At 45.6% G+C, this 12767-nt stretch overlaps 1 protein-coding gene across 1 annotated transcript in view; it reads right to left on the bottom strand.

Annotated features, from left to right (window-relative positions):
* grin2aa (glutamate receptor, ionotropic, N-methyl D-aspartate 2A, a) overlaps window positions 1–12767 on the bottom strand; it is a 304667-nt gene that overhangs the window by 31520 nt on the left and 260380 nt on the right. The window contains exons 5-6 of the mRNA XM_071391068.1: window positions 2893–3018; window positions 2314–2543 (exon numbers count right to left, since the gene is read on the bottom strand). Coding sequence (XP_071247169.1) covers window positions 2314–2543; window positions 2893–3018 — 356 coding nt within the window. The remainder of the gene's footprint in view (window positions 1–2313; window positions 2544–2892; window positions 3019–12767) is intronic.

The following is a 12767-nucleotide window of genomic DNA, read 5'->3' as shown; positions in this document are numbered from 1 at the left end:
TATATACAGGGTGTACCGGTACAGAGTCAATGTGAAGGCTATATACAGGGGGTACCGGTACAGAGTCAATGTGGAGGCTATATACAGGGTGTACCGGTACAGAGTCAATGTGGAGGCTATATACAGGGGGTACCGGTACAGAGTCAATGTGGAGGCTATATACAGTAGTTACCGGTACCGAGTCAATGTGGAGCCTATATACAGGGGGTACCGGTACAGAGTCAATGTGAAGGCTATATACAGGGGGTACCAGTACAGAGTCAATGTGGAGGCTATATACAGGGGGTACCAGTACAGAGTCAGTGTGTAGGCTATATAAAGGGGGTACCAGTACAGAGTCAGTGTGGACGCTATATACAGGGGGTACCGGTACAGAGTCAATGTGAAGGCTATATACAGGGGGTACCGGTACAGAGTCAGTGTGCAGGCTATATACAGGGGGTACCAGTACAGAGTCAATGTGGAGGCTATATACAGGGGGTACCAGTACAGAGTCAGTGTGGAGGCTATATACAGGGGGTACCAGTACAGAGTCAGTGTGGACGCTATATACAGGGGGTACCGGTACAGAGTCAATGTGAAGGCTATATACAGGGGGTACCGGTACAGAGTCAGTGTGCAGGGGTACAGGGTAGTAATGACACTGTGTGTGTTTGTCCCTGCTCTCTGCCCCCACTTCTCTAAACCTCCCTCTCTCTCTCTCTCTCTCTCTCTCCCTCTCTCTCTCTCTCTCTCTCCCTCTCTCTCTCTCTCTCTCTCTCTCTCCCTCTCTCTCTCTCTCCCTCTCTCTCTCTCTGATCTAAGCACCATGGATCAGCTGTGTTTCCATCCTGCAGTCCAGCTCTACATCACAGGTGGAGTGTAGGTGCATCCTGGGCCGAGCAGTTCTATTGGTCAGCACGGTCCAGAACGGCCTCGAGAGCTTAAACAGCGTGCCCATGGTTACTACGGTTACAATGGCGATTACGCCGGTAGTGTTCATCGGTCGTAAACAATCATTATTATTACGTCCTGGGAGTTCCCCCCCCCCCCCCCCCCCCCGTCCCCCCCTCTCGACCAGGAAACAACTCCAGGCCTCTGTAATAGCCTGATAAATCGTGATTAATACGTACCTGTAGATGATTTAAGGACACAAACAGAAACAAGACATTAGATGTTAATGGAGACAGGATGAGGACAACAGGTCCATAGAGGTAGATAGAAGGCCCAGGCTAAAACAGGCTTTGGGGGCACTAGAGCTGTCTATCCAAGTCTATGGGACAGTACGTCCATAGAGGTAGATAGAAGGCCCAGGCTAAATCAGGCTTTTGGGGCACTAGAGCTAACTATCCAAGTCTATGGGACAGTACGTCCATAGAGGTAGATAGAAGGCCCAGGCTAAAACAGGCTTTGTGGCACTAGAGCTGCCTATCTACGTTTATGGGACAGTAGGTCCATAGAGGTAGATAGAGGACCCATGCTAAAAACAGGCTTTGTGGCACTAGAGCTGTCTATCTACGTTTATGGGACAGTAGGTCCATAGAGGTAGATAGAGGGGCCCATGCTAAAACAAGTCTTTGAAACACTAGAGCTGTCTATTTAAGTCTATGGGACAATAGAGCTGAAGCTGACATACAGTAGGTGACTATGCTGTGATTACCTAGCCTCTATGCTAGCCTCTATGCTAGCCTCTATGCTAGACTCTATGCTAGCCTCTATTGCTAGCCTCTATGCTAGCCTCTATGCTAGCCTCTATGCTAGCCTCTATGCTAGCTTCACGCGCTCTGCGGAATTCTCGGACTCTCAGAAACATTCCGACGGGGAATCCGGAGGGGTACAAGATTGTAACTCCAGTTTCCCGCTTGTAGTTCCGACTCGGAAATTGTACATTTCCGATCGTTCCGTGAGGACGTGAAAGCAGCATAGAACATGCAGACATAGACTGGAATGTAAATGTAAACATCTAGGTGACACACAATCTACTAAAAAACCTATTTCTAGGGCCCTGCCTCTATCTCTATCTCTAAACTCCGGGCGTGTATATTGACAGACAACGTATATTCAACCCAGGGAATCGTTGTAGCTCAAGATAGTGTTAGCTCTCTGAGCTAAAGCCCCCTGTGTTGGAGGGCATCAGCTCTAGGGAGCTAACACGAGTTCTTAAAGGTCACCAAAAGTGAATATTCGCTCCAGCAAAATTCTCAATGGGACTGCAACATCATACATAAAAAAAGGCTTCATTTTTTTTTTTTTTACGTTTAACAAATCAATGTTATTATAACTATCAAACCATAACATGATCACATGCTGAGAGTTTAAACCGTAAAACATTACCTTGTTGTCAGACAGTCCCGTGACCTGGTCTACAAACTCTTCCTGGATCATGAAGGCAGCCAGATTGGCTGTGTAGGAAGCCAGGAAGATGACAGCGAAGAAGGCCCAGACCGACACTATGAACTTACTGGTGGTACCTTTAGGGTTCTGGACCGGAACTGAGTTGTTGAACACGAGACCCCACAGCAGCCACACTGCCTTACCCATAGTGAACGATGGGCCGTGGGGGTCTGGAGGGAGGGGGGGAGGGAGGGAGGGAGGGAGGGAGGGAGGGAGGAGGGAGGGAGGGAAGGAAGGAAGGAAGGAAGGAAGGAAGGAAGGAAGGAAGGAAGGAAGGAAGGAAGGAAGGAAGGAAGGAAGGAAGGAAGGAAGGAAGGAAGGAAGGAAGGAAGGAAGGAGAGGAGGAGGTAAGTTCAGACTTAACCATGTGTGTGTGTGTGTGTGTGTGTGTGTGTGTGTGTGTGTGTGTGTGTGTGTGTGTGTGTGTGTGTGTGTGTGTGTGTGTGTGTGTGTGTGTGTGTGTGTGTGTGTGTGTGTGTGTGTGTGTGTATGTGTGTGTGTGTGTGTGTGTGTACCTACCTCTACCCTGTGCCAGGTTCCTGTTAAAGCCCAGAGGGCTGATGTATTCAAACATGAACACAGCCATCGCTGTTACCAGCAACAGCATCACAAACATCATGATCCACACCGTCGCACTGAACGGCTCTGAAACACACAGAGAGACAGAGAGAAGAGACATGAATACACACACACAGAAACACACAGACACACACAGAGACACACAGACACACACAGAGACACACAGATCAGATTAGATACACACAGAGACACAGAGACACACACAGAGACACACAGACACACACAGAGACACACAGACACACACACACAGAGACACAGAGACACAGAGACACACAGACACACACAGAGACACACAGAGACACACAGAGACACACAGAGACACACAGAGACACAAAGAGACACACATCAGACTAGATACACAGGAACAACACAATCTGTCAGGTGGTGGAACAACACAATCTGTCAGGTAGTGGAACAACACAATCTGTCAGGTGGAACAACACAATCTGTCAGGTGGTGGAACAACACAATCTGTCAGGTAGTGGAACAACACAATCTGTCAGGTGGTGGAACAACACAATCTGTCAGGTGGAACAACACAATCTGTCAGGTGGAACAACACAATCTGTCAGGTGGTGGAACAACACAATCTGTCAGGTGGAACAACACAATCTGTCAGGTGGAACAACACAATCTGTCAGGTAGTGGAACAACACAATCTGTCAGGTGGAACAACACAATCTGTCAGGTAGTGGAACAACACAATCTGTCAGGTAGTGGAACAACACAATCTGTCAGGTAGTGGAACAACACAATCTGTCAAGTGGTGGAACAACACAATCTGTCAGGTGGAACAACACAATCTGTCAGGTGGAACAACACAATCTGTCAGGTAGTGGAACAACACAATCTGTCAGGTGGAACAACACAATCTGTCAGGTGGAACAACACAATCTGTCAAGTGGAACAACACAATCTGTCAGGTGGTGGAACAACACAACCTGTCAGGTGGAACAACACAATCTGTCAGGTGGAACAACACAATCTGTCAGGTAGTGGAACAACACAATATGTCAGGTAGTGGAACAACACAATCTGTCAGGTGGAACAACACAATCTGTCAGGTAGTGGAACAACACAATCTGTCAGGTGGAACAACACAATCTGTCAAGTGGAACAACACAATCTGTCAAGTGGAACAACACAATCTGTCAGGTGGTGGAACAACACAATCTGTCAGGTAGTGGAACAACACAATCTGTCAGGTGGAACAACACAATCTGTCAGGTAGTGGAACAACACAATCTGTCAGGTAGTGGAACAACACAATCTGTCAGGTAGTGGAACAACACAATCTGTCAGGTGGAACAACACAATCTGTCAGGTAGTGGAACAACACAATCTGTCAGGTAGTGGAACAACACAATCTGTCAAGTGGTGGAACAACACAATCTGTCAGGTAGTGGAACAACACAATCTGTCAGGTGGAACAACACAATCTGTCAGGTAGTGGAACAACACAATCTGTCAGGTGGAACAACACAATCTGTCAGGTGGAACAACACAATCTGTCAAGTGGAACAACACAATCTGTCAGGTGGTGGAACAACACAATCTGTCAGGTGGAACAACACAATCTGTCAGGTAGTGGAACAACAAAATCTGTCAGGTAGTGGAACAACACAATCTGTCAGGTAGTGGAACAACACAATCTGTCAGGTAGTGGAACAACACAATCTGTCAGGTAGTGGAACAACACAATCTGTCAGGTGGAACAACACAATCTGTCAGGTGGAACAACACAATCTGTCAGGTGGAACAACACAATCTGTCAGGTAGTGGAACAACACAATCTGTCAGGTGGAACAACACAATCTGTCAGGTAGTGGAACAACACAATTTGTCAGGTGGAACAACACAATCTGTCAGGTAGTGGAACAACACAATCTGTCAGGTGGAACAACACAATCTGTCAGGTAGTGGAACAACACAATCTGTCAGGTGGAACAACACAATCTGTCAAGTGGAACAACACAATCTGTCAAGTGGAACAACACAATCTGTCAGGTGGTGGAACAACACAATCTGTCAGGTAGTGGAACAACACAATCTGTCAGGTGGAACAACACAATCTGTCAGGTAGTGGAACAACACAATCTGTCAGGTAGTGGAACAACACAATCTGTCAGGTAGTGGAACAACACAATCTGTCAGGTGGAACAACACAATCTGTCAGGTAGTGGAACAACACAATCTGTCAGGTAGTGGAACAACACAATCTGTCAAGTGGTGGAACAACACAATCTGTCAGGTAGTGGAACAACACAATCTGTCAGGTGGAACAACACAATCTGTCAGGTAGTGGAACAACACAATCTGTCAGGTGGAACAACACAATCTGTCAAGTGGAACAACACAATCTGTCAGGTGGTGGAACAACACAATCTGTCAGGTGGAACAACACAATCTGTCAGGTGGAACAACACAATCTGTCAGGTAGTGGAACAACACAATCTGTCAGGTAGTGGAACAACACAATCTGTCAGGTGGAACAACACAATCTGTCAGGTAGTGGAACAACACAATCTGTCAGGTGGAACAACACAATCTGTCAAGTGGAACAACACAATCTGTCAAGTGGAACAACACAATCTGTCAGGTGGTGGAACAACACAATCTGTCTGGTAGTGGAACAACACAATCTGTCAGGTAGTGGAACAACACAATCTGTCAGGTGGAACAACACAATCTGTCAGGTGGAACAACACAATCTGTCAGGTAGTGGAACAACACAATCTGTCAGGTGGAACAACACAATCTGTCAGGTAGTGGAACAACACAATCTGTCAGGTGGTGGAACAACACAATCTGTCAGGTGGAACAACACAATCTGTCAGGTGGAACAACACAATCTGTCAGGTAGTGGAACAACACAATCTGTCAGGTGGAACAACACAATCTGTCAGGTAGTGGAACAACACAATCTGTCAGGTAGTGGAACAACACAATCTGTCAGGTAGTGGAACAACACAATCTGTCAAGTGGTGGAACAACACAATCTGTCAGGTGGAACAACACAATCTGTCAGGTGGAACAACACAATCTGTCAGGTAGTGGAACAACACAATCTGTCAGGTGGAACAACACAATCTGTCAGGTGGAACAACACAATCTGTCAAGTGGAACAACACAATCTGTCAGGTGGTGGAACAACACAATCTGTCAGGTGGAACAACACAATCTGTCAGGTGGAACAACACAATCTGTCAGGTAGTGGAACAACACAATCTGTCAGGTAGTGGAACAACACAATCTGTCAGGTGGAACAACACAATCTGTCAGGTAGTGGAACAACACAATCTGTCAGGTGGAACAACACAATCTGTCAAGTGGAACAACACAATCTGTCAAGTGGAACAACACAATCTGTCAGGTGGTGGAACAACACAATCTGTCAGGTAGTGGAACAACACAATCTGTCAGGTAGTGGAACAACACAATCTGTCAGGTAGTGGAACAACACAATCTGTCAGGTAGTGGAACAACACAATCTGTCAGGTAGTGGAACAACACAATCTGTCAGGTGGAACAACACAATCTGTCAGGTAGTGGAACAACACAATCTGTCAGGTAGTGGAACAACACAATCTGTCAAGTGGTGGAACAACACAATCTGTCAGGTAGTGGAACAACACAATCTGTCAGGTGGAACAACACAATCTGTCAGGTAGTGGAACAACACAATCTGTCAGGTGGAACAACACAATCTGTCAGGTGGAACAACACAATCTGTCAAGTGGAACAACACAATCTGTCAGGTGGTGGAACAACACAATCTGTCAGGTGGAACAACACAATCTGTCAGGTGGAACAACACAATCTGTCAGGTAGTGGAACAACACAATCTGTCAGGTAGTGGAACAACACAATCTGTCAGGTAGTGGAACAACACAATCTGTCAGGTAGTGGAACAACACAATCTGTCAGGTGGAACAACACAATCTGTCAGGTGGAACAACACAATCTGTCAGGTAGTGGAACAACACAATCTGTCAGGTAGTGGAACAACACAATCTGTCAGGTGGAACAACACAATCTGTCAGGTAGTGGAACAACACAATCTGTCAGGTAGTGGAACAACACAATCTGTCAGGTAGTGGAACAACACAATCTGTCAGGTAGTGGAACAACACAATCTGTCAGGTAGTGGAACAACACAATCTGTCAGGTGGAACAACACAATCTGTCAAGTGGAACAACACAATCTGTCAAGTGGAACAACACAATCTGTCAGGTGGTGGAACAACACAATCTGTCAGGTAGTGGAACAACACAATCTGTCAGGTGGAACAACACAATCTGTCAGGTAGTGGAACAACACAATCTGTCAGGTAGTGGAACAACACAATCTGTCAGGTGGAACAACACAATCTGTCAGGTAGTGGAACAACACAATCTGTCAGGTAGTGGAACAACACAATCTGTCAAGTGGTGGAACAACACAATCTGTCAGGTAGTGGAACAACACAATCTGTCAGGTGGAACAACACAATCTGTCAGGTAGTGGAACAACACAATCTGTCAGGTGGAACAACACAATCTGTCAAGTGGAACAACACAATCTGTCAGGTGGTGGAACAACACAATCTGTCAGGTAGTGGAACAACACAATCTGTCAGGTGGAACAACACAATCTGTCAGGTAGTGGAACAACACAATCTGTCAGGTAGTGGAACAACACAATCTGTCAAGTGGTGGAACAACACAATCTGTCAGGTAGTGGAACAACACAATCTGTCAGGTGGAACAACACAATCTGTCAGGTAGTGGAACAACACAATCTGTCAGGTGGAACAACACAATCTGTCAGGTGGAACAACACAATCTGTCAAGTGGAACAACACAATCTGTCAGGTGGTGGAACAACACAATCTGTCAGGTGGAACAACACAATCTGTCAGGTGGAACAACACAATCTGTCAGGTAGTGGAACAACACAATCTGTCAGGTAGTGGAACAACACAATCTGTCAGGTAGTGGAACAACACAATCTGTCAGGTAGTGGAACAACACAATCTGTCAGGTGGAACAACACAATCTGTCAGGTGGAACAACACAATCTGTCAGGTAGTGGAACAACACAATCTGTCAGGTAGTGGAACAACACAATCTGTCAGGTGGAACAACACAATCTGTCAGGTAGTGGAACAACACAATCTGTCAGGTGGAACAACACAATCTGTCAGGTAGTGGAACAACACAATCTGTCAGGTAGTGGAACAACACAATCTGTCAGGTAGTGGAACAACACAATCTGTCAGGTGGAACAACACAATCTGTCAAGTGGAACAACACAATCTGTCAAGTGGAACAACACAATCTGTCAGGTGGTGGAACAACACAATCTGTCAGGTAGTGGAACAACACAATCTGTCAGGTGGAACAACACAATCTGTCAGGTAGTGGAACAACACAATCTGTCAGGTAGTGGAACAACACAATCTGTCAGGTGGAACAACACAATCTGTCAGGTAGTGGAACAACACAATCTGTCAGGTAGTGGAACAACACAATCTGTCAAGTGGTGGAACAACACAATCTGTCAGGTAGTGGAACAACACAATCTGTCAGGTGGAACAACACAATCTGTCAGGTAGTGGAACAACACAATCTGTCAGGTGGAACAACACAATCTGTCAAGTGGAACAACACAATCTGTCAGGTGGTGGAACAACACAATCTGTCAGGTGGAACAACACAATCTGTCAGGTGGAACAACACAATCTGTCAGGTAGTGGAACAACACAATCTGTCAGGTAGTGGAACAACACAATCTGTCAGGTGGAACAACACAATCTGTCAAGTGGAACAACACAATCTGTCAAGTGGAACAACACAATCTGTCAGGTGGTGGAACAACACAATCTGTCAGGTAGTGGAACAACACAATCTGTCAGGTAGTGGAACAACACAATCTGTCAGGTGGAACAACACAATCTGTCAGGTGGAACAACACAATCTGTCAGGTGGTGGAACAACACAATCTGTCAGGTAGTGGAACAACACAATCTGTCAGGTGGTGGAACAACACAATCTGTCAGGTGGAACAACACAATCTGTCAGGTAGTGGAACAACACAATCTGTCAGGTGGAACAACACAATCTGTCAGGTAGTGGAACAACACAATCTGTCAGGTAGTGGAACAACACAATCTGTCAGGTGGAACAACACAATCTGTCAGGTGGAACAACACAATCTGTCAGGTAGTGGAACAACACAATCTGTCAGGTGGTGGAACAACACAATCTGTCAGGTAGTGGAACAACACAATCTGTCAGGTAGTGGAACAACACAATCTGTCAGGTAGTGGAACAACACAATCTGTCAGGTAGTGGAACAACACAATCTGTCAGGTAGTGGAACAACACAATCTGTCAGGTAGTGGAACAACACAATCTGTCAGGTGGTGGAACAACACAATCTGTCAGGTAGTGGAACAACACAATCTGTCAGGTAGTGGAACAACACAATCTGTCAGGTAGTGGAACAACACAATCTGTCAGGTAGTGGAACAACACAATCTGTCAGGTGGTGGAACAACACAATCTGTCAGGTAGTGGAACAACACAATCTGTCAGGTAGTGGAACAACACAATCTGTCAGGTAGTGGAACAACACAATCTGTCAGGTGGAACAACACAATCTGTCAGGTAGTGGAACAACACAATCTGTTAGGTGGAACAACACAATCTGTCAGGTAGTGGAACAACACAATCTGTCAGGTGGAACAACACAATCTGTCAAGTGGAACAACACAATCTGTCAAGTGGAACAACACAATCTGTCAGGTGGTGGAACAACACAATCTGTCAGGTAGTGGAACAACACAATCTGTCAGGTGGAACAACACAATCTGTCAGGTAGTGGAACAACACAATCTGTCAGGTAGTGGAACAACACAATCTGTCAGGTAGTGGAACAACACAATCTGTCAGGTGGAACAACACAATCTGTCAGGTAGTGGAACAACACAATCTGTCAGGTAGTGGAACAACACAATCTGTCAAGTGGTGGAACAACACAATCTGTCAGGTAGTGGAACAACACAATCTGTCAGGTGGAACAACACAATCTGTCAGGTAGTGGAACAACACAATCTGTCAGGTGGAACAACACAATCTGTCAAGTGGAACAACACAATCTGTCAGGTGGTGGAACAACACAATCTGTCAGGTGGAACAACACAATCTGTCAGGTGGAACAACACAATCTGTCAGGTAGTGGAACAACACAATCTGTCAGGTAGTGGAACAACACAATCTGTCAGGTGGAACAACACAATCTGTCAGGTAGTGGAACAACACAATCTGTCAGGTGGAACAACACAATCTGTCAAGTGGAACAACACAATCTGTCAAGTGGAACAACACAATCTGTCAGGTGGTGGAACAACACAATCTGTCAGGTAGTGGAACAACACAATCTGTCAGGTAGTGGAACAACACAATCTGTCAGGTGGAACAACACAATCTGTCAGGTGGAACAACACAATCTGTCAGGTAGTGGAACAACACAATCTGTCAGGTAGTGGAACAACACAATCTGTCAGGTGGAACAACACAATCTGTCAGGTGGTGGAACAACACAATCTGTCAGGTGGAACAACACAATCTGTCAGGTGGTGGAACAACACAATCTGTCAGGTGGAACAACACAATCTGTCAGGTAGTGGAACAACACAATCTGTCAGGTGGAACAACACAATCTGTCAGGTAGTGGAACAACACAATCTGTCAGGTAGTGGAACAACACAATCTGTCAGGTGGAACAACACAATCTGTCAGGTGGAACAACACAATCTGTCAGGTAGTGGAACAACACAATCTGTCAGGTGGTGGAACAACACAATCTGTCAGGTAGTGGAACAACACAATCTGTCAGGTAGTGGAACAACACAATCTGTCAGGTAGTGGAACAACACAATCTGTCAGGTAGTGGAACAACACAATCTGTCAGGTAGTGGAACAACACAATCTGTCAGGTAGTGGAACAACACAATCTGTCAGGTGGTGGAACAACACAATCTGTCAGGTAGTGGAACAACACAATCTGTCAGGTAGTGGAACAACACAATCTGTCAGGTAGTGGAACAACACAATCTGTCAGGTAGTGGAACAACACAATCTGTCAGGTAGTGGAACAACACAATCTGTCAGGTAGTGGAACAACACAATCGGTCAGGTAGTGGAACAACACAATCTGTCAGGTAGTGGAACAACACAATCTGTCAGGTAGTGGAACAACACAATCTGTCAGGTAGTGGAACAACACAATCTGTCAGGTAGTGGAACAACACAATCTGTCAGGTGGTGGAACAACACAATCTGTCAGGTAGTGGAACAACACAATCTGTCAGGTGGAACAACACAATCTGTCAGGTAGTGTAACAACACAATCTGTCAGGTGGAACAACACAATCTGTCAGGTAGTGGAACAACACAATCTGTCAGGTAGTGGAACAACACAATCTGTCAGGTAGTGGAACAACACAATCTGTCAGGTGGAACAACACAATCTGTCAGGTAGTGGAACAACACAATCTGTCAGGTAGTAGAACAACACAATCTGTCAGGTGGAACAACACAATCTGTCAGGTGGAACAACACAATCTGTCAGGTGGTGGAACAACACAATCTGTCAGGTGGTGGAACAACACAATCTGTCAGGTGGAACAACACAATCTGTCAAGTGGAACAACACAATCTGTCAGGTGGTGGAACAACACAATCTGTCAGGTGGAACAACACAATCTGTCAGGTGGCACAACACAATCTGTCAGGTAGTGGAACAACACAATCTGTCAGGTAGTGGAACAACACAATCTGTCAGGTGGAACAACACAATCTGTCAGGTAGTGGAACAACACAATCTGTCAGGTAGTGGAACAACACAATCTGTCAAGTGGTGGAACAACACAATCTGTCAGGTAGTGGAACAACACAATCTGTCAAGTGGTGGAACAACACAATCTGTCAGGTAGTGGAACAACACAATCTGTCAGGTGGAACAACACAATCTGTCAAGTGGAACAACACAATCTGTCAAGTGGAACAACACAATCTGTCAGGTGGTGGAACAACACAATCTGTCAGGTAGTGGAACAACACAATCTGTCAGGTAGTGGAACAACACAATCTGTCAGGTGGAACAACACAATCTGTCAAGTGGAACAACACAATCTGTCAGGTGGAACAACACAATCTGTCAAGTGGAACAACACAATCTGTCAGGTGGTGGAACAACACAATCTGTCAGGTGGAACAACACAATCTGTCAAGTGGTGGAACAACACAATCTGTCAGGTGGAACAACACAATCTGTCAGGTGGAACAACACAATCTGTCAGGTAGTGGAACAACACAATCTGTCAGGTGGAACAACACAATCTGTCAGGTGGAACAACACAATCTGTCAGGTGGAACAACACAATCTGTCAGGTGGAACAACACAATCTGTCAAGTGGAACAACACAATCTGTCAGGTGGTGGAACAACACAATCTGTCAGGTGGAACAACACAATCTGTCAGGTGGAACAACACAATCTGTCAGGTAGTGGAACAACACAATCTGTCAGGTAGTGGAACAACACAATCTGTCAGGTGGAACAACACAATCTGTCAGGTAGTGGAACAACACAATCTGTCAGGTAGTGGAACAACACAATCTGTCAGGTGGAACAACACAATCTGTCAGGTGGAACAACACAATCTGTCAGGTAGTGGAACAACACAATCTGTCAGGTTGTGGAACAACACAATCTGTCAGGTAGTGGAACAACACAATCTGTCAGGTAGTGGAACAACACAATCTGTC

The sequence above is a fragment of the Salvelinus alpinus genome, chromosome 1, assembly GCF_045679555.1.
Source record: "Salvelinus alpinus chromosome 1, SLU_Salpinus.1, whole genome shotgun sequence".
NCBI classification, from domain to species: Eukaryota; Metazoa; Chordata; class Actinopteri; order Salmoniformes; family Salmonidae; genus Salvelinus; species Salvelinus alpinus.
Note: the sequence above shows the minus strand (reverse complement) of the source record. Positions and strands in the feature narration are given on the sequence as shown.